Genomic DNA, 23,256 nt, shown 5'->3' with positions numbered 1-23,256 from the left:
GTGACGGAGGAATGAAGGGGTCGTAAACTGTGTGTGTGTGTTTACTGATGAAGGTTCTCCATGGTGACATGGCTGGACAGGTCATCTGTCAGAATGAAACATCTAATGAATTCCCAATAACGAGTGGGCTCAAACAAGGATACGTTCTTGCACCAACATTATTTGCTTGTACCTGGCAGCTATGCTTGAGATATCTGTGAACAACGCTGGGTTGCAACTAAAGTACAGGTTCGATGGAGGATTATTTAACCAATCCAGACTCCAATCAAAAAAGTTCACTAGTATCACTCATTTAACAGACCTGCAGTATGCAGAATACATTGCCTTTTCAGCTCATTCCTGCAGAGTTCAGCAAAGCAGGGAAACGCTTTGGTCTTTCAATCAATATTAAAAAGACAAAGGTGCTCACACAGCCAGCTCCTGGCTCTTCCCTTCCCTATTTCAGCATATCCATTTCTGATACACCCTTGGAACAAGTGGACCATTCCTTTATCTAGGAAGCATATTGTCATCTAATTGCTCACCTATAAAAGACGTGGAGAACAGAGTACTTGCTGGCCATGTAGCATCTGGTCGTCTTAGAAAACGTGTCTTCCTGAATAAAGACCTAACAGCTTTATACACCATTCTGATGGTGTATAAAGCTGTTGTCATCTCAACGCTGCCCTATGGTTGCGAAACCTGGACATTATACCACCGCGATCTGAAGAATCTAGAACGCTTCAACCAACAGAAGCTCAGAAACTTTAATTTTAGCTCGTTCGTATCTGGATCGAGACATTATAGGATCAATTAAGTTTACGCATTGGTAAAATATGTTCCATACAAACTCTCCGCGCTTGAGCATGGCATTTTTGTTAAATGTCCGTTCTTGTACTTTTAACCGTGTTTCTTCTCTCTGTGTTTAAGACCGGCAGCACCCGAAGATGACGGTGGATCGAGCTGGACGAATGTTTACTTAGAAGTACGGAACCTATTGCCATGCCAAGTCACCCAACAATCTTACAATGACTAAGGACAAAATAAAACATACATAGGTTAGTAATAACACTATATTCCGAAATGTATCACAATTAAATTACGTCACTTACATTGAGACTTGCATTGTGCAATTACGAGTGCCATTTGGTTGCAACTCGTGAATGTATTAATAAAATAATGTAGTATTAATGGTGGTGTGTCAAAATAGTCCGATATAGACAAGACCTAGAAAACAAATGGTGCCTCTTATTCTGCCAATAATCTGACGATCAAAAATCTTCAAATGTTTCCAGCTGCTGCATAATTTATACAGCCGTGGACTATATCTATGGCTCAAATTATTTCTTTGTTTCATTACTTCTGCTAATAAAAGCTCAGCATGCAAATGTACCATTAAAATACATCATAAACCTGAAATGGGATCACTTCATATCAAATACCACCGTTCCTGAGAAAGCAAAAATGAATAGTACAGAAGCTCTCATTATCGGGCACTCTCGCGTCCTTCGCCCGTCGTAATTTAATATATTACTATTATTATTATTTATTTATTTTGATTGTTGCCGACTTACGTGGTGGGCCTTAATAAAAATATTTCATTTTAATTTTGATTTACAATTAAATGCTTTTTTGAAGTTCTCCTTTTTAACAATATTAATCTTAAATTATTTGTTACGTTAATGAATGTTAGACTCGCTGAATTTTAAAACATGAGCATATAAGTTGAACAATGGAATAAACTTTTCATACTAATTTCCACGGCTAGTCAGTTCACTTTAAAGCAAAAAATCTTTTGTTGTTAATTACAATTAGGGCCCACACACGTGCAAGAGTATTTTTTTATTACCTCCGTTAACCATTGTATTGTAGTCGGAGTCCTGGCTCTGGCTGTCGGCTATGGTACTGAAAATAATAATCTTAAAGCTACGTATTTTCTGCAACTTCGTGCGGCTGTGGAGAAAAATGAATATTATGTTAATAGCGGGCGAGTTCTTCGCTTCCGCTAATTTTTTATAAGTTAATATCGCCACGTAATGGCGCCGTTGGCTGCATCGGTCGCTGCGATTGTTGAACTGTAAACTACTTGAAAGCAGGTTAATTCAAAGGAAGGCGGACATGAAATCGAGGTCACCTCTTACAAATTAAAAGTGAACAATGATATTAAATCAATATATTACCTGCTTAATTAGTACAAATATGCTTACATTTGCCAGCACTCGCAAGATGTCCGTCTACACGCAATCAAGACAAGAGAAGAAGTGAAGACGACTAAAAAATTAACAAAAAAGCGTATCTTGTCGTCTCTTTAGATCAATTTGTTATATTTCTTTGCACTCGAAACTTACACAGAGAAACTATTATTTTATGGGTACATTATATATATATATATATATATATATATATATATATATATATATATATATTACTCATTTTTTTAGTGTCTCTTCTTTATAAATATTGTTTTTTTAAGTGTTTTCTTATTACCTCACTGGGGACGCTATAGCACCAACTAAGATGGGTTGTGCATGTCCAGAGGATGAGAGATGACAGCCTTCCCCGTCATCTACATCTACATCTACATACATACTCCGCAATCCACCATACCGTTCGTGGCGGAGGGTACCTCGTACACAACTAGCATCTTCTCTCCCTGTTCCACTCCCAAACAGAACGAGGGAAAATTACTGCCTATATGCCTCTGTACGAGCCCTAATCTCTCTTATCTTTGTGGTCTTTCCGTGAAATGTAAGTTGGCGGCAGTAAAATTGTACTGCAGTCAGCCCCAAATGCTAGTTCTCTAACTTTCCTCAGTAGTGATTCACGAAAAGAACGCCTCCTTTCCTCTAGAGACTCCCACCCGAGTTCCTGAAGCATTTCCATAACACTCACGTGATGATCAAACCTAACAGTAACAAATCTAGCAGCCCGCCTCTGAATTGCTTCTATGTCCTCCCTCAATCCGACCTGACAGGGATCCCAAACGCTCGAGCAGTACTCAAGAATAGGTCGTATTAGTGTTTTACATGCGGTCTCCTTTACAGATGAACCACATCTTCTCAAAATTCTACCAATGAACCGAAGATGACTATCCGCCTTCCCCACATGCTTGTCCCACTTCATATCGCTCTGCAATGTTACGCCCAAATATTTAATCGACGTGACTGTGTCAAGTGCTACACTACTAATGGAATATTCAAGCATTACGGGTTTCTTTTTCCTATTCATCTGCATTAATTTACATTTATCTATATTTAGAGTTAGCTGCCATTCTTTACACCAATCACAAATCCTGTCCAAGTCATCTTGTATCCTGCTACAGTCACTCAACGACGACACCTTCCCGTACACCTCTGCATCATCAGCGAAAAGTCGCACATTGCTATCCACCCTATCCAAAAGATCATTTATGTAGATAGAAAACAACAGCGGACCTACCACAGTTCCCTGGGGCACTCCAGATGATACCTTCACCTCCGATGAACACTCACCATCGAGGACAACGTACTGGATTCTATTGCTTAAGAAGTCTTCGAGCTACTCACATACTTGGGAACCAATCCCATATGCTCGTACCTTAGTTAGGAGTCTGCAGTGGGGCACCGAGTCAAACGCTTTCCGGAAGTCAAGGAATATGCCATCCGTCTGATACCCTTCATCCATGGTTCGCAAGATATCATGTGAAAAAAGGGGGAGTTGCGTTTCGCAGGAGCGTTGCTTTCTAAAGCCGTGTTGATGCATGGACAGCAACTTCTCTGTCTCAAGCAAACTGATTATATTCGAACTGAGAATATGTTCGAGAATCCTGCAACAAACCGATTTTAAGGATATTGGTCTGTAATTTTGAGGATCCGTCCTTCTACCCTTCTTATATACAGGCGTCACCTGCGCTTTTTTCCAGACTCTCGGGACTCTACGTTGGGCAAGAGATTCGCGATAAATGCAAGCTAAGTAAGGAGTCAATGCAGTAGGGTACTTACTCTCCGTAAAACCGAATTGGTATCCCATCAGGACCTGGCGATTTGTTTATTTTCAACCCATTCAGCTGCTTCACAATCCCAGGGATGTCTATCACTATGTCCTCCATACGGGAATCTGTACGAGACTCTGTACGATCCTCCTGCATGAAAGATTTCTCAAATGCTAAATTTAAAATTTCAGCTTTCGTTTTGTTGTCTTCCATTGACTGGATGGAAGCTTCGACCCGCTTACCGATTTTACTTAAGATCAGAATTTCCTTGGGTTTTCAGTAAGATCTTTTGCTAAGGTATGACGGTGGTAGTGGTTGTATGCTTCGCGCATCGCTCTTTTTACAGCAGCATGAATCTCTACTAACTTTTGCCTGTCCTCATTCTCCTGATCTTTCTTGTACCGCGAGTGCAACTGCCTTTGCTTCCTGAGCATTCTCCGAATTGCCCTGTTAAACCACGGTGGGTCTTTTCCGTCCGTAACCCATTTTCCGGCACATACTTGTCCAATGCGTGATTTACAATGTGTTTAAAATTTGACCATAATCCTTCCACGTCCATCGTACCGGAAGTAAATGAATTCGATTCATTTACTAAGTGGAATGCTAAAAACTGCTTATCTGCTCTTTCTGGTAAGAATACTCTCCTAGCCTTCTTGACTGACTTTTTAACTTTCGTAACCGTAGTCGTAATGACAACATCATGATCACTAATCCCTGTCTCAACACTGACACCGTGGATGAGGTCTGGTCTTTTCGTGACTACCAGATCTAAAATATTTCCATTGCGCGTTGTCTGTCGATTTAGCTGCTCAAGACAGTTTTCGGATTGTGTGTTCAAAAATAATTCACACGACGGCTTCTCTGTACCACCTGTAATGAATCCATAGACATCCCAGTCTATACTAGGTAGGTTGAAATCGCCTCCGACTAATATAGCATGATCCGGGTACTTCTGCGATACAGAATGTAGACTCCCTTTGAATGATTCTAGAACTGTCACGGTGGAACCTGGTGGCCGGTAATAACACCCAACAATTAACTTTATTTCCCCTAGCCCTGTTGTACAGTGAAGTGAGCACAGGCAAAAGGCCTCGAGCTGCCCCTCTTAAACGCTATAAGGATCAGTATGAGAAAAATCTAAAAACCTTGAACATTGATCCGAGTAATTGGTCCACCATAGCAGAAGATCGCGCGGTCGCTGGCGCTCAATAGCATCAAATGCTCTTCAGAACTCTGAGAGGGAACGTCGAAGACTAGAGAATGACAGACGCCAAGCCATACCCTCCACCTTCCATCATTTGTAATTTCAATGGTCGCATGTTCCATGCTAGGATTGGACTACTAAGCCATCGCCGGCCGCGGTGGTCTAGCGGTTCTAGGCGCGCAGTCCGGAACCGCGCGACTGCTACGGTCGCAGGTTCGAATCCTGCCTCTGGCATGGATGTGTGTGATGTCCTTAGGTTAGTTAGGTTTAAGTAGTTCTAAGTTGTAGGGGACTGATGACCACAGGTGTTAAGTTCCATAGTGCTCAGAACCATTTGAACCATTTGAACTAAGCCATCAAAGACATTTCCGCGCCTGAACCGTGACAAAGGAAATCTCTGGAGAGAAACGAAAACTCGGATACGAGTATCAGCCGACGACGATGTATGAATCCATTTATGACTACAGTACAGAGGAATAGTGCAGCTACACGAGGCAGTATGCTATTTAAATGTTTTTAATGGTCAATGCCTCTAACATTACCTATGAAATCGTAGTAGGAATATTAGTAATAATGTTAGGATTAGCGGCATAACTGCCAGTAGAAATAGTAGTAGCAGTAGCAGTGAAGGAAAATCAAGATGCTGGTAGTAGCAGTACAGACATTTCGGAATTGTAAGAGTTTATTGTTTGGTACTGCAGTATTAATACACGCTGTTCTTAACAGTACTAATAGCAGTAGGAAGAAAAGATAACTGAAAAGAAAATTTGAAGTAACGAAAAACTATGGCTCTTTTTCTGTCACAGTAGACCCGACTGAGGGTGGAAAGAGATGCCACAGATAAACTATATGTAGGTAGTCGTCTAAATGTTAGAGTGATAGAAGTAGAAAGAAATAAAGACAAGGAAAAATAGTATTAATTAAACTCTAAACAAAATTCAATGTATAAAACAGAAAAATAAGTAAAGGAAAGAGAAATAAACAGATTAAAAGTGTAGAACAGCAACAAAGCGCATTAAATTTTTTTTTATTTTTACGTATTTCGTTCGACCTACGCGAGCATCTCCAGAAATTACGTAGCCGAGGGCCACACGTTACAAATATGGGGCAGTGTATAGCGCCGCCGTCATATATAAAATTAATTTCTAACGGTCGCTCTTCTCCTGCAGGCAAATGCCTGCGCTCGCTAAATAAATACATTAACATGTACTTTAATAGATAACAATGCATTGTTATCACCAAAGAGTGGACTATGATAAATAAAGAAATAAATAATAATAAATAGGACCTACAGTTTACACTAATTAAAATAAGTGGAGAGATGTACTGTCGGATATTGATAAGCCTTACATATGGTGCAAAGATTGGCACTTGCTTTAAGCGTTCACAATGTAAAATTGTGTATTTCGCAAAACGAAAGTGCGTAATGTCCTATGGCTACAATATAAGTGAGTCGCAACGGGAATCGGTCAACTTGTATGAACAGTTAACAGAATCTTCCGTCGGTTCTTAGTAGAAAAACATTATAATAAATGAACAGCACCAGTTTGCTTTTGTTCTACGATATTACTTTTATTGTTAACCGGTTTTCGGCTTACAAGGCCATCTTCAGACATTTACTGAGTAAATTTGAATAGATGTGAAATCGCGACTCGGCGTACAGGACAACACGCCGTCAATGACTTACTGTCCAGTCTCTGTGTTGTTTGGTCCACCGGTCGTTCAGTTTTATGTGTCACTGCGTGAGACCGTCCTTTTGCAAGGTACCCCACTCCAAGCGTCCACTGCAGGCAGCTCGCTTGCCAATTGTTCGCTCCTAACCAGAATGAGCTGAAGCTATATTCACTTAAGAGTTCAGTCCCTGTCGGGTTAGTCACTTATTATAATTGATAAAATGTGACTCTCGTTTGCAATCCATGTCTCTTAGAATCTATTTACGACCGCCGATCTTCCACTGTGTACATGGATGGGAGATGCACGCTCCTAGCAGGTGCCGGGAGTACACAAACAAGCCTTTGTAGAAACGTTGAACTGTCTGTTTTGATGCACCTTCAAATGGGGCAACATTATTCATGGTGTGGCTGTAGGAACGTCTAAACACGTTAGCAATTTACTACCTTTATCAACACAGCACAAAACAGTGGGTACGGCAGCAAGACGCTACCTGAGCTACCTGAGCTACACAACACTATTAAAATCAAAATACACTGACGGAAAAAAAAAATCGCAACACCAAGAAGGAATTTTGCGACATAAACGAAAGTTGGCGGGCGTGTTTCTATATCTGAAAGACGACGTCTATTCAAATTTTGAACCAGTCGTATAAGAGTGGTGACAGTAGCGCCACTACGAGGATGCATATGAGGTCTACTTTGAATACGCGCTGTAACAGTCGTAAGCGTCAGTTATCTTCGAGATTCGCCTTGGTGAGTTGATGTCAATCAAGAACGTCTCACTGAGTTTGAACGAGTGCGCGTAATAGAACTCCGATACTAAACTAACTCCTCCCGAACAGGCCGTGATGGCCCAAAGGTACCGACTGGCCGCCATGTCATCCTCAGCCCACAGGCGTCACTGGATGCGGATACGGAGGGGCATGTGGTCAGCACACCGCTCTCCCGGCCTTATGCCGTATGTCAGTTTCGGAGACCGGAGCCGCTACTTCTCAATCAAGTAGCTCCTCAGTTTTCCTCACAAGGACTGAGTGCACCCTGTTTGCCAACAGCTTTCGGCAGACCGGATGGTCACCCATCCAAGTGCTAGCCCAGCCCGACAGCGCTTAACTTCGGTGATCTGACGGGAACCGGTGTTTCCACTGCGGCTAGTCCGTTGGCAATAGAACTCCGAGGAGTTGCATGTTCCTTCTGTGACACTGCAAACAGATTTGGCAGAAATGTAGCCACTGTATGTGGTTGTTGGCAGCGGTGGTCTCGGGAATGTACAGTCGCAACAAGATCGGGCTCCGGACAGCCACACGCCACTACCGAGAGGGAAGACTACCGTGTTCGAATTATGGCTTTGGCCCTTCGAACTGTATCTGCAGCAGAAATTTGAGCAACAGTTGGCGGCACAGTGACACAATGAACTGTTACAAATCGGATATTTCAAGAGTAGCGCCGACTCGGTCGCCCTGCGGCGTGCATTATTTATTTATTTATGCATTTATGCATTTATTTTACCTGGCAAGATTGGGGCCTTCAGGCCCTCTCTTACACCTAACCAGGCATACTCAGATTCAACAAATTTCAGTTTCTACAGAACATTGAGGACATATAACACGTTATACAGTATTAATGTTAAAGAAAAAATAGAGATTATAAAAGTAGTACAATGATAATTATAACAATCAAAAAATAATTATAACAATCAAGAATAATAATAATAATAATAGTAATAACTATGTATATGAAAGTGGGAATTTAAGGAGATGGGACCTGGATAAACTGAAAGAACGAGAGGTTGTAGAGAGTTTCAGGGAGAGCATAAGGGAACAATTGACAGGAATGGGGGAAAGAAATACAGTAGAAGAAGAATGGGCAGCTCTGAGGGATGAAGTAGTGAAAGCAGCAGACGATCAAGTAGGTAAAAAGACGAGGGCTAATAGAAATCCTTGGGTAACAGAAGAAATATTGAATTTAATTGATGAAAGGAGAAAATACAAAAATGTAGTAAATGAAGCAGGGAAAAAGGAATACAAACGTCTCAAAAATGAGATCGACAGGAAGTGCAAAATGGCTAAGCAGGGATGGCTAGAGGACAAATGTAAGGATGTAGAGGCTTGTCTCACTAGTGGTAAGATAGATACTGCCTACAGGAAAGTTAAAGAGACCTTTGGAGAGAAGAGAACCACTTGTATGAATATCAAGAGCTCACATGGCAACCAAGTTCTAAGCAAAGAAGGGAAGGCAGAAAGGTGGAAGGAGTATATAGAGGGTTTATACAAGGGCGATGTACTTGAGGACAATATTATGGAAATGGAAGAGGATGTAGATGAAGATGAAATGGGGGATACGATACTGCGTGAAGAGTTTGACAGAGCACTGAAAGACCTGAGTCGAAACAAGGTCCCGGGAGTAGACAACATTCCATTAGAACTACTGACGGCCTTGGGAGAGCCAGTCCTGACGAAACTCTACCATCTGGTGAGCAAGATGTATGAGACAGGTGAAATACCTTAGACATCAAGAAGAATATAGTAATTCAAATCCCAAAGAAAGCAGGTGTTGACAGATGTGAAAATCACCGAACTATCAGTTTAATAAGTCACAGCTGCAAAATACTAACGCGAATTCTTTACAGACGAATGGAAAATCTGGTAGAAGCGGACCTCGGGGAAGATCAGTTTGGATTCCGTAGAAATGTTGGAATACGTGAGGCAATACTAACCTTACGACTTATCTTAGAAGAAAGATTAAGAAAAGGCAAACCTACGTTTCTAGCATTTGTAGACTTAGAGAAAGCTTTTGACAATGTTGACTGGAATACTCTCTTTCACATTCTAAAGGTGGCAGGGGTAAAATACAGGGAGCGAAAGGCTATTTACAATTTGTACAGAAACCAGATGGCCGTTATAAGAGTCGAGGGGCATGAAAGGGAAGTAGTGTTTGGGAAAGGAGTGAGACAGGGTTGTAGCCTTTCCCCGATGTTATTCAATCTGTATATTGAGCAAGCAGTAAAGGAAACAAAAGAAAAATTTGGAGTAGGTATTAAAATTCATGGAGAAGAAGTAAAAACTTTGAGGTTCGCCGATGACCTTGTAATTCTGTCAGAGACAGCAAAGGACTTGGAAGAGCAGTTGAACGGAATGGACAGTGTCTTGAAAGGAGGATATAAGATGAACATCAACAAAAGCAAAACTAGGATAATGGAATGTAGTCAAATTAAATCGGGTGATGCTGAGGGAATTAGATTAGGAAATGAGACACTTAAAGTAGTAAAGGAGTTTTGCTATGTAGGGAGTAAAATAACTGATGATGGTCGAAGTAGAGAGGATATAAAATGTAGACCGGCAATGGCAAGGAAATCGTTTCTGAAGAAGAGAAATTTGTTAACATCGAGTATAGATTTAAATGTCAGGAAGTCGTTTTTGAAAGTATTTGTATGGAGTGTAGCCATGTATGGAAGTGAAACATGGACGATAACTAGTATGGACAAGAAGAGAATAGAAGCTTTCGAAATGTGGTGCTACAGAAGAATGCTGAAGATAAGGTGGGTAGATCACATAACTAATGAGGAGGTATTGAATAGGATTGGGGAGAAGAGAAGCTTGTGGCACAACTTGACTAGAAGAAGGGATCGGTTGGTAGGACATGTTTCGAGACGTCAAGGGATCACAAATTTAGCATTGGAGGGCAGCGTGGAGGGTAAAAATCGTAGAGGGAGACCAAGAGATGAATACACTAAGCAGATTCAGAAGGATGTAGGTTGCAGTAGGTACTGGGAGATGAAGAAGCTTGCACAGGATAGAGTAGCATCAAACCAGTCTCAGGACTGAAGACCACAACAACAACAACATGAAAGTAAACATTTTTTTCTTTTATGAATGTCAATCCTTTTGCTAGTTGGGAATTTTCCCGTTATATTCTTGCAGCTTGTGAGTTATTCTCATCAAGCAGAGACATAAGACGATAGAATGGGGCGAAATAGATATAGAAGAGGTAGATAGGTTAGAGGAAGAGAAATAGAATGGTAAAATTCGAAGCTATGATGGAGAGGGGAAAGAAAGAGATGAGAGGGGCACAACAATGGTGGCTATACCGTCCCTAATATGTAAGTCTTGAGTTCCCTCTTGAATGTTGAGTGGTTCTGGATAAGACGCAGATCACAGGGGAGCGCGTTCCATAGTCGTATGGCTGAGATGGAGAATGACACGGAGAAAGATTTTGTGTTATGTAAAGGTACAGCCAAGATGCTAGACGTATCAGATCTGGTATTGCGGTTGTGGAATGATGATAGGTGTTTAATGTGAGAAGATAAGTATTGGGGGCACCAGTGGCTAAGAAATCGATGAAGTATGCACATCGTGTGGAGATCGCGTGCCTTATGTGGGCGTATCGAACCTAGCTGGGAGTATGAAGGACTGATATGATCATACAACCGTATATTGCATACGTATCTAACGCAAGCATTCATCACTAGCTCGAGGCATCTCGAATTTTCAATATTTGTGCCGTGTTGAACTACATCACAGTAGTAAAGATTAGGCAAGACTAGTGTTTGGACTAATTTTTGTTTAACATGGGTTGGAAATATTTTTCTAAATTTTTGAATTTCATGTAGGGAGGAGAGCGATTTCCGGCAAGCTGTGACTGTTTGTTCTTCCCAGTTTAGGTGTTCATCCAAGATTATTCCAAGGTCTTTTACTGTTTTCGGTATGGTAGTTGGGTACCATTGAGGAGTATTTGAGGGTCTGTTTCGCGAAAGTACCGGCTGATTAACTTTGGATGAGATATAAGTATGACCTGGGATTTCTTGGGGTTTAGTTTCAGACCTAGGTTCTGTGCCCATCGAGAAACAGAGCAAAGATCTGCGTTCATACTCGCTACTGCGTCAGCAATGTTCTTGGGGCTTGCACTTATGTACAGTTGGATGTCGTCGGCATATAGATGGTAGTTGCAGGAGTGAATCACTGAAAAACTACCGCCATTTGTCAGTTCCGTTGTCTCGAGCGTGAGCTCATTGGAGAGGGGGTGGAGGTCTGTTGTATTTCCTGATGAAAGCTGGTTCTGCCTCCGTGTCAGCAATGGCCGTGTGTTGGATGGAGGAGGCCAGCTGAGGATCTGCAGCCAATCCGTGTGCGTGCTAGGCACACTGGACCTACACCTGGAGTTATGATCTGGGGTGCGATTTCGAATGACATGGTTATCGCCCGTACTCAGACTGTGAAATTGTACTTCAATCTGATGATTCAACCTGTCGTGCTGTCATTCATGAATAGCAGACCAGAGGGTATTGTCCAACAGGCTAGTGCGCGCCTATATCCGTTGTTGTAGCCCAACATGTTCTTCAGACTGGCGACATGTTGCCTCCGCCTGCTCGGTCAGCGGATCTGTCTCCAGTCGAGCACATGTGGAACATCATGGGGCGACAACTCCAGCTTAATCCACAAACAGCATTAACCGTCACTGTATTGATGAACCAAGCGCAAGAGACGTGGAACTCCATCCCACAAACTGACATCCGGCTCCTGCAGCAACACGATGCATGCACGTTGGCATACTTGCTTTCAAGCATGCAAGTTTGCATGCTTGCTTTCGACATTCTGACAGTTTTACCGGTTATTAACGTACCAGCATTTCACATTTGCAATGGCTTATCTCGCGTATACATTAACCTGTGAGCTTGCTATGTTAGTAGCTTAAATGAGTTGCATAGATAAATTTATTCCCAAAATTTCGTTATTCTACATCAGTTATTTTTTGGTTTTCCAATTTTTTCCGTCAGTGTACGAACAGGAGACAGTAAAATTAAAAACAATCCAGATATATCAACACAAAACAGTAATACCTAGTATCAGAAAACTCGTTCTTCAACAGAAATACAAAGTGGCACACTATATCTTACCACAAGCAACTCTCACGGGAGATTAGAGACATCTTTGAATAGACAAAATTGATAGGTCGTTTAGGACAAATAGCTAATACAAAAGAAGTTTAAACTTGTGACAGGACAGAATAATAAAACAGTTCAGGAATATAAGAATTAACATGTAACAGCTCCAGGTCTAAATAGATGGGAATGACTGCAATAAATTGTAAGAGAAGGGACGAAAATCGTACAAAAGTAGTGAAGAATGAATGTACCTACTATAGATATGAGGAACATCTAACATAAGAGAATCACCAACATCACCGCATTGGGACAAAAACAGAGATGTCAAGCTTATGGCGTAACAACAAAAGAAAGGGAATGATCACTGTGCGGGATTAATATTTAATACAGAAGGCCACAAATAAAAATGAAAATATGATAAATTATAAAAAAGCAATAGTATAAGGACAACATTCTCACTAAATCACACACACACACACACACACACACACACACACACACACACACACACACACATACATACACAATGCTCCCACCCTAACCACTGTCTTTCCATCTCCACTCCAACACCCCACTTCATGTACCCTCTGCGGCTCCAATGATCATTCAGTCAGAGATGCAGCATGTGCAGTGAGCAACAGGGTAGCTTAATTGAAGCGAAACGTATAATGTGACCTATCAACTTGTAGTATGTGCATCCGGTACGGAAAGAGAAACATATCGCTACATGTAACATGACTTCAAATCGACGTTAAGTATAAAAAGAACAGAACCATACATTTGAAAATAGTTTGAGAACAGAATGATCTGCCAGGAATCAGTACAGAACTTATGTCAAAATATGTGTTAAAGAAGATGTGTACCACTCGTCCACTACTGGGTGATGGCAACGGCGATCGACGGCGACGGACAGCGGCCAATTGCACTGACGTTTTCAAAACACGTGACGTCACGCCGCGGCGCGGGGGGCGCGCGGACACGGAATTTATCGGCAGTCAGTAGCGAGCCAGTGTGTGTGTTGGACCTTCCATCAAGCTACGGACCCCCTTGAAGATGTCTCCCGCAGTCGGAGACGAAACGTTGGGAATCACCTCAGAATTCATCAACCGACCACGGCATAACAGCCCGGATAATTATAATGGACATGATAAATAATTTTATCTAGATTTTAGACCACTGATGATAGAATGAATAAGCGAAGTATATTTCATAGGTGGTGATGATATCCACTTTGTGGGGCACTCAACTGCGCAGTTATCAGTGCCAGTACGTAGTCCCAATCTTGTCACTGTCCAGACTCCTCACTTTTCCAAATGATGATGAAATGCTGGGGACAACACAAACACTCTGTTCCCAAGCGGAGAAAATCTCGATCCAGCGGGGATCGAGCCAAAGACTCCGTGATCCGGAGGCAGCAACGCTAGCCACTAGATCACGAACAGTGACGTGAGCTGGGTCGCAGACAGATAGGAGGTCGGAGTCGGTGGATTGTAGTCAAGTCCAGGCAAGGCGAATCAGGTAGGCACATGCTGGGCCATGCGGTGTGGTGACTGCTCCCCTGTCTTTGCTGTGAAGCTAGTAGTGGATTACGGATTGTATTGCGTATTGAACCGGGAACTTAGAAACGACAGATAGGCTTCGTCCCGCCGTAGCCTGCAGTGGTCCACAACCCTACAACAGGCCACAGCAGTCCATCCATCCCACCGCCGCCCCACATCGAACCCAGGGTTATTGTGCTGTTCGTCGCCCCCCCCCCCCCCCCCCCCAGTGGACCCTCCTTGGGAACACCTCATACCAGACGAGTGTAACCCCAAATGTTTGCGTGGAAGAGTAATTATGTGTACGCGTACGTGGAGACAGTGTTCGTGCAGCAATTGCAGACATAATATAACTGAGGCGGAATAAGGGGAACCAGCCCGCATTCGCCCATGCCGAGCGATACGCTCTGCTAAACCTGCAGGACAGGACAGCTAGGTTAAGTTGTGGAAAGAGGCCAAAATAAGCGGCTGTCAGTTACACTCGAACATACAACATTTTATTTGCCCAAACATTACAAGAGCAAGAATTTTTTTTAAAAAAACACAGCTTTAGTTTTGGAACTTAATTAGCGGCTGAATGCGCCGTACACTCTCATGCCTTAAGGGCAAGACCACTTTAATTTAAAAACGGCTGTAAGCCAATAACTTAAAGCTCAAACAAAATCAGAAATTTAAAAGGCAAAGCCTTATCTTAAAACAGTTCCTTAATTAGGCTGAAGCCCCAAAGAGTCTGACACTTTAAGAGCAAAACAACTTAAATTCTAAATCGGCTGAGCGCCCAACACCTAAGACTCAATAACATTAATTTTAAAAATGCCAAAAGCTTTACGTAAAACAGTTCTTAAATTAGGTTGAACGCCCAAACCATCTGACGCCTTAAGAGAAAAAAAACCCTTAATCTAAAAATCGGCTAGAAACCATACAAGTACAAACAACAAGAACAAACAAGAAAAGGCAGTACACCTAAGGTGGCTCAGAAGTTTCCAGGGTCAGCCTGGAGTTCAAACACTAACGCTCACTTAGGTGAGACAGGCCGTCTGCCCAACCACATTCGATCCGACGACAACCCAACCGACAGACAGTCATCGGAACCACTGACAAGATAAACCTCCGCTTTACCCAACCACCACACAACAAGGAACTCAATGGAACAACGTAGAAGGTATTGGCGCACACAACCAACATTGAGCTGTCAAACATCATGCTGGACAGCGACAAAACGATGAGGAAAATACACTGCCTGAATTTACGTAAACGGACAGGGCATGTAACCGGAACGTTAACGGCCACAAGGCAGAAGACTCCGCTGGTGCACTTCACTTTCACTTCAAATAACCAAGTACAGTTAAACTCTACCAGGGGGTGGCTAAAATTTTCCAACTTGAAAACACACGTTTTTGCTCTTGGGAATATCCCAACAGCTCACAATGAACTCAAAACGACACAATTTGAGCAGTCGTGACTTACTGGTAGGTTAAGTCAAAACTCCACTTTCATGTCCAGGATCGGTGAGCCACGAACCTCATAGCAATGGGAACAGCACCACACACTCCAACACCGCATAGTGGCCACCATCAGGCTCGGCCAAACGACGTCGTGCGGAGATTTCGTCGCTGCTCCAAGCCAACCGACCAACTGCCCAGGCCCGGAAACGGTGAAAGGATCAAATACACGTCGGCCGATGAGACGACCAACCGAACGACCAACCAAGGGTCGTCCCGCTCCAATCTCCCTCAGTCGGACAGTTCATGTGTGTCGCCAGCGGTCGGTGAGCACTGACTGTCCGCACCTCACCGACGCTCTGTCCCCGACTTCACTGCTGCTGCGACCCGACTGCACTGCTGGTCCGTCCCCAACTGACTGCGACACACGACGTCGCGGAAATACTATCGGTCCCTCCAGAGATGGTACGACAGTGCACTTATCGATACACGCTGCTGCTGCCGCTCACGGGCAAGTAAGGCAGGAGGTTAGTGACGCCAGTAAATGGAATTTGAAAACGAGGCGGCAATACTGTAATAGAAGATGACATACAATAAATGGCATGAATACGGGCCGTGCACGGCTTACAGATGGAAAACTGCCATAAAATCCATCCACAAGCTGGCCGGCCCACCGGCAAGATGCGCGTTAGAGCGCCCGGGCTGGATTAGGGATGGTTGCCGTCTTTATCACACAGCCGTTGATTTGTCGCACGTGTCCTTACCTGCAGGTTTGTTAACTTCTTTTCGCCTTTTCTGATGGTCATCTTTCGCAGACTTGTAGGTGAAAATTGCTGCCGTTAGGAAAGCATGGTATTATACATTGCTATACTCTTACTCAATGCTTAGTGACAACTTCTGACTGAATGGTAACTTGCCGGTTGTGTGAGAAAGAGAGTGATCTCTATGTTGTTATGAGGGGTTTGTACCCAGATACATTTACAAATACAAACCTCAAAAAAAGTTTTGCATCACCCCGGTTCCGAGAGTTCCGGAACCTGTACAGAAAACTGGAATACAGATCAACATAAACATCATTCCCGCCCTTTTTACTACTCATGAAAACCCCACATTGCATGTTGTACCACCATACAGCGAGACCTTCAGAGGTGGTGGTCCAGATTGCTGGACACACCGGTAACTCTAATACCCAGTAGTACGTCCTCTTGTATTGATGCATGCCTGTATTCGTCGTGGCATACTATCCACTACTATCCACAATTTCATCAAGGCACTGTTGGTCAAGATTGTCCCATTCCTCAACGGCGATTTGGCGTACGTCCCTCAGAGTGGTTCAAATGTTCAAATGTGTGTGAAATCTTATGGGACTTAACTGCTAAGGTCATCAGTCCCTAAGCTTACACACTACTTAACCTAAATTATCCTAAGGACAAACACACACACCCATGCCCGAGGGAGGACTCGAACCTCCGCCGCGACCAGCCGCTCAGAGTGGTTGATGGGTCACGTCGTCCATAAACAGCCCTTTTCAATCTATCCCAGGCATTGTCGTTAGGATTCATGTCTGGAGAACATGCTGACCACTCTAGACGAGCGATGTCGTTATCCTGAAGGAAGTCATTCACAAGATGTGCACGATGGGACCGCGAATTGTCGTCCATGAAGACGAATGCCTCGCCAATATGCTGCCGATATGGTTGCACTGTCAGTCGGAGGATGGCATTCACGTATCGTACAGCCGTTACGACGCCTTCCATGACCACCTGCGCTGTACGTCGGCCTTGCATAATGCCACCCGAAAACATCAAGGAACCTCCACCTTGCTACACTCGCTGGATAGTGTGTCTAAGGCGTTCAGCCAGTCTGGGTTGCTTCCAAACACGTCTTCGACGATTGTCTGGTTGAAAGCATATGCGACATTAGTCGGTGAAGAGTACGTGATGCCAATACTGAGCGGTCCATTCGGCATGTTGTTGGGTCCATCTCTACTGCGCTGCATGGTATCGTGGACCTCGCCATGGACGTCGGGAGTGAAGTTGCGCGTCAGTTTGAGTCGTAACACTACGTCCTGTGGCGGCACGAAAAGAAATATTCAACATCGTGGCGTTGCTGTCAGGGTTCTTCCGGGCCATAATCCGTAGGTAGCGGTCATCCACTGCAGTAGCAGCCCTTGGGCGGCCTGAGCGACAGTTCCTGTCTCGCTGTATCTCCTTCATGTCCGAACAACATCGCTTTGGTTCACTCCGAGACGCCTGAACACTTCCCTCATTGAGAGCCCTTTCTGGCACAAAGTAACAACCCAGACGCGATCGAACGGCGGTATTGATTGTCTAGGCGTGGTTGTACTACACAGAACACGAGCCGTGTGCTTCCTGGTGGAATGACTGGACCTGATTGGCTGTCGGACCCCTCCATCTAATAGGCGCTGCTCGTGTATGGTTGTTTGCATACTTGGGCGGGTTTAGTGATATCTCTGAACAGTCAAAGGGACTGTGTCATTGATACAATATCCACAGTCAACGTCTATCTTCAGGACTTCTGGGAACGGGGGTGATGTAAAACGTTTTTTGATGTGGGTGTATGTTTAGGGCTTATTGCTTATTGAGGCTCACATGTGAGCAGCTTGAGTGATATTTTAAGGTACTTTTGCCTTATATAAAGAATAGCTCTAGTATAATGTTGGATTTCAGTGTGTTATAGTTGAGCCCTGCGCGGCTCGCGGTCAGTCCATTTATTGCTCGTCATCTTGTTTTTGTGGTTCTGTCACCTCGTTTTTCTTTTAATTCGATTTAATGGCTTCACTAGGCTGCTGGTTTGCTTGCCCGTCAGTGGCAGCAGCAGCGCTTATCAATAAGGGCACTGTCGTACCATCTCTGGAGCGACCGCTAATGTTTACCGGGTCGTCATCTGTCGGAGTCAGTCGGGGGACGGAGCGCCAGTGAGGCGCGGGCAGCCAGTATTTGCCGACCGCTGGCCGTACACATGAACTGTCCGACGGAAGGAGATTTAAAAAAAAATTTTTTTTTTAGATTTTTATTTGGCCTTTGAGTGTGTGCTCAATTTAGCCATCGGCAACACAGTGACAATGTACACATAATTGAATAAACAAATACAGAAATGCATATTTACAAGAATAAAAAGCTTAAGTGTTACAGTTTTGTACTTAATGTTTTAAAAATTGAATTGAATTGAAAAATAATTAAAAGTGTCTTGGCTTACAATTCACACCGATTCTGAAATATCTTCATCAGCAAGACATATTTATAATTGACGTACACCATTAAAACCTACAGATTGTGACCAGTACTCTTGATGAAGTTAACGATCACTTTATATAGACGAACGTCTTTAGTACACAAAAGAGAAGAAGCTGATTGAGGAAGATGGTAGCCCATACTCAGCAATATCTTCAAAAAGACCAACCGTTCACGGTCAAATTTGGACCACATAAATAAGATGTGGTTGACATCAGCTTCCGACTCAGGGTCACACTCACATGCTGGTGAACTGTAAACGTTGATCCGATGTAGATGCTGTGGGAAAGAGGCATGATTGAAGCGGAGTCTTATGATGGGAGAAATCGTGGATCAGTCCAGATGTGTTCTCATGAACCACGGCTGTGAAGGAATCCGAGGTTGTAGCACTGCGTAATAACCGCCTTTTGTCTGTTGAGAAACGTTCCACATGTCCTGCCATTGTTGTCTTGCGTGATCCTTGACTGCACGTAAGTAGTCTGTATAAGGAAGCTGCAGATCCAGGACGGTGCCTGACGTTGCCGCTTGTTTGACTAATGCATCGACTTCATCATTATAGACGATACCAGAGTGGGAAGGTACCCACAACAAACGGATCGTCCGGCCCGTGCGTGTGCTGCGAATATATTCAGATATCACATCCAAGATATAACTGTTGGTCGTTTTGTTCCATCGACTGTACTGAATGTTTTTAAGAACTCTTTGCGAGTCAGATACTATCAATATCTTGGGGAAGGAAGTGCTAGAGACAAACTTAAGTGCTTCCAAAACTGCCACTGTCTCCGCCGTAAAAATAGAAGTGCTCGTAGGCAGTTTGAAGGTTTTGCGGGTGTGGATCTGAGGGCAGAAAAAAGCGCATCCTGTACACTCTAAATGCGGAATTTTGGAGCCATCAGTATATACACAGAGAAAACCCAGCCATTGTGCTTGAACGAGACGATTGAAGCCAAAGTTGACATTAGTACTGTCCAGCCAGGTCGTACTTAAATAATGGACTGGGATTTCAGAGCAGAGCGTTTGAAGATCATATTCAAAAACAGGTAGATGCGCTGAACGCCGTACAGAATGCATGACAGGTGACCAAGTGTCAAAGCTGGCACAAACGGCTGGCACTTTATTCCTTCTGTGGGATGCAATCCACAGTCGATAAATGCAGTCTCTACTTTGATGGACGGAACTGTCCATAATGGCCATGCCTTGAATGTAGAATTTGTCCGATAACATTTGGCGCCTAATGCTCAAGGGCATCTCCCCTGCTTCTATTAAAAGGGCGTTGGTGGGCGTCGATCGCATGGCTCCAAGACAGGTACGAATGGCTCTATATTGAAGAGTATCTAATTTGGAGAGATGAATCTTTGACGCAGTGTGGTAGAATTGACAGCCATAGTCTAATCAATATCGAATTATCCCTCGGTACATGGTGAGTAAAACACTCTGGTGCGCTCCCCACCAGACACGAGTGAGTGATCTGATTACATTTAAACCTTCTTCACACTTGGTAACGGTGGATCGGATGTGGGGCGCCCAGCTTAACCGAGAGTCAAAAATCATCCCCAGAAATCGAACGTGAGATTTTATTTGGAAGGTGTACTTGCCACAGGTAATGTGATCTTCAGTGCGAGCTGTCGTCGACTTGGAGAAGGGAACGACTGCTGATTTCTCAGCCGAGATCTCCAGCCCATTGTTAGAGAGCCACTCATCGATGTGTGCGATGGTTGTGGTTAATGCCGTTTTGGCCTGAAGATATGAAGCAGCAGTAGAATAAACACATATATCATCAGCATACTGTAGGATTTTTGTGGGGTGAGTAAGTATGCGTTCTAGGTCGTGCGTATATAGAGTATACAGGAGAGGACTTGAAATTGCACCTTGCGGCAAGCCCTGGGAGACATAAAAAGGTCCGATCGTGGTACCTCTGAAACGTAGATCGTTCTTTGAGTAATCAGGGTACTGATACCGTAGATCATCCGTGAAGGAATTCCGAATCCTGCCAGATTGTCCAAGAGTATCGGTATTTGTACGTGATCATATGCACCCTTAACGTCAAGAAAAGCTGCCACTACTGTCTCTTTCGTTTGAAAGGTTGACGTGATATCCATATTAAGCAAAAACAGGTTATCCATGGCTTCCCGGCGGGAAGAGTTGTGGGCTTTGAAAGTCCGGAGAGCTCAAATTTGTTGGAGCAGGAATGATCGGGGCCGGCAAGTGATGTTGTTGAACCCCGGTGACGGATGCATAGGTTGGCATACGAGCAATAGACAGCGCATCCCTGAAGTCAATGTTATTGAACGTTATTGAGCTCGTCGCCGTATATGGTATTTCGGGCAGGAATGGTCCGTGGATGCGTGTTGTCCCCCGCAATGAGCGCAAATAGTGATAGGTGAGACACAGGATTCAACATTATGTGGACCACTACATTTAATGCATCTCATCTGAGATCGACATTGTTTGCTGATGTGCCCGTAACGAAGACAATTAAAGCACTGCCTGACAGTTGGTACATAAAGGTCTACGGGACACCTTGTTCCGTGAATAGACACGGCTTCCGGTAAGGTTTGAGAGTCGAAGGTTAACAAACAGGTCTGCAATTTAACGATTTGGTCTTTACCATATCTCTTCGTAAACCTCCGAACGCCTACAACAGGGAAGGGAGATTGTACAACTTCCAAAATCTCCGCTTCTTCAAGGTTGGTGTCTACTTTCCTGATTACTCCCAGCTTATGGACAACAAAGGAAGGAATGTAAACTTCTATATTTTTTGACTTTAATACCTCACTGGTAACTAGGAAATTAGCCTTGTCTGGGGTTTTCAGTTCCACCTTAACTTTTGTTTTTCCTGCTGAAGAGATGTTAAGGATAGAATTCTTCACTTCTGGCAAGGAAATATGCAATAATTTCCCTAGTGCCATAGGGTGCAAGCGGCCTAAGTTTTTGTCCAAACATTCCATATAAACTACGAATGGTCCCCTATCTGTACGTTTGTAAAAGTTGAGGGACCTCGGAGTAGGTGCAGGTCCCACAGGAGGGGTGTTAGTTGCAGCGTGTTGGTTAGGAGTGAGCCCAGAAGCAGTTGCTACAGAGGGGTCAGCTACATTTGAAGCGTCAGTTACAGGTAAGAGCTGATTAGCGTCTGCTATGAAGGTTTTGGAATTTCTTAAATCCAGACTGACCTCACTTTGTCGGTTGTTTCTCGTAGCGGAGAAGCTGGAGGAATCCTGTTCCGATAAATCCATATGCTCTTCTGCCGGCTGTATTCTAGATTCTCCCCGAACAACTGCTAACGAGTGGCTGATCTCAGCCGTCGTGTTGTCCAATGTAGTTCCTGGAGGAGCTGGTAAGGATGCTGCATCTGGATGTAGCCGCTGGGCAGGTGGCTGTTGTTGATGTTGTCCCATAGGGGCGTCGAAGTCACCACCCCCTTCTCCATACACCCCACCATACATGGCGGGGCTTGCCGTCACCGATAGTAATGTCAGGTGTTAATGTGCCTAACAGAAAACCGTACCAAACGAAAGCTGTTACGCGCGTGCACTAGTAGGTAAACACAAGCGTCACACGGAAGAGCGACCGCGTAGCACGTCTTAACACTTCCGCTTCTGCAAGCGAACTGTGCGGAAGGAGATTAGAGCGGGAACGACCGCCGGTTGGTCGTCTCATTGGGCGACGTGTATTTGGTGTTTTGGCCGTTTCTGAGCCTCGTCAGTTGGTCATCTTTCCGGACGTGGGTCGGTTCCTTCCTCGTGCAGAGAAGTCGTCGCCGATGGGCAAGAGTTTGCATGGGTGGGTCCGAAACAGTGTGCCCGGAGCGCCAGTCTCCGAGTTCCGAACAGTCATCGACTTGAGTCAGGTTGGAGCTGCTGTTAAGTTCCGGACAGCCAAGACTCGCCCGTAGCCGACACTCGTAACTTGAGTGGGGACGACCTTGGTTGGTCGTTCGGTCGGTCGTCTCATCGGACGACGTGTATTTGGTCACCGATCGCTTATGGAAACACTCTGTGTGTGTGTGACTTGTCATTTCTCCTTGTTGTTCCACGATGACTGGTTTTAGGATTGTCAAGAGTTCTTGGCGCAAGTGTTTACGTGGAACTGTGTGTAGCTTCTGTGATTTCTCCCAAGCGGATGAATGCTGTCTGCGTACTGGAGTAGCCATTCGGTCGATTGCGACTGAGCAGCGAGGAAGTGTCTGCGGCGTCAGGTCGGGCCGGGGCCGTTGGCGGCGTGCACGCGCGGTCGGAGTTGTGAGGCACTAGCTGCGAGAGCTGCAAAGTTCGTCGCCCACCGAACCTGCATACTGGAGTTGAGTAATCAGTTAATCTGT

General features: G+C 44.1%; 1 protein-coding gene and 1 pseudogene across 1 annotated transcript in view; both read right to left on the bottom strand.

Moving 5' to 3' along the window:
- LOC124796152 (transcriptional regulatory protein AlgP-like) overlaps window positions 1-22,381 on the bottom strand; it is a 77,638-nt gene extending 55,257 nt beyond the window's left edge. Inside the window, exon 1 of the mRNA XM_047260243.1 lies at window positions 22,109-22,381. Within this exon, the coding sequence (XP_047116199.1) occupies window positions 22,109-22,381 (273 nt within the window). The remainder of the gene's footprint in view (window positions 1-22,108) is intronic.
- LOC124797096 lies at window positions 7,870-7,987 on the bottom strand (annotated as a pseudogene).
- Window positions 22,382-23,256: the final 875 nt, after the last annotated feature.

The sequence above is a fragment of the Schistocerca piceifrons genome, chromosome 4 (genome assembly GCF_021461385.2).
Source record: "Schistocerca piceifrons isolate TAMUIC-IGC-003096 chromosome 4, iqSchPice1.1, whole genome shotgun sequence".
Taxonomy (NCBI): Eukaryota; Metazoa; Arthropoda; class Insecta; order Orthoptera; family Acrididae; genus Schistocerca; species Schistocerca piceifrons.
This window is presented reverse-complemented; position numbering and strand designations above follow the sequence as displayed.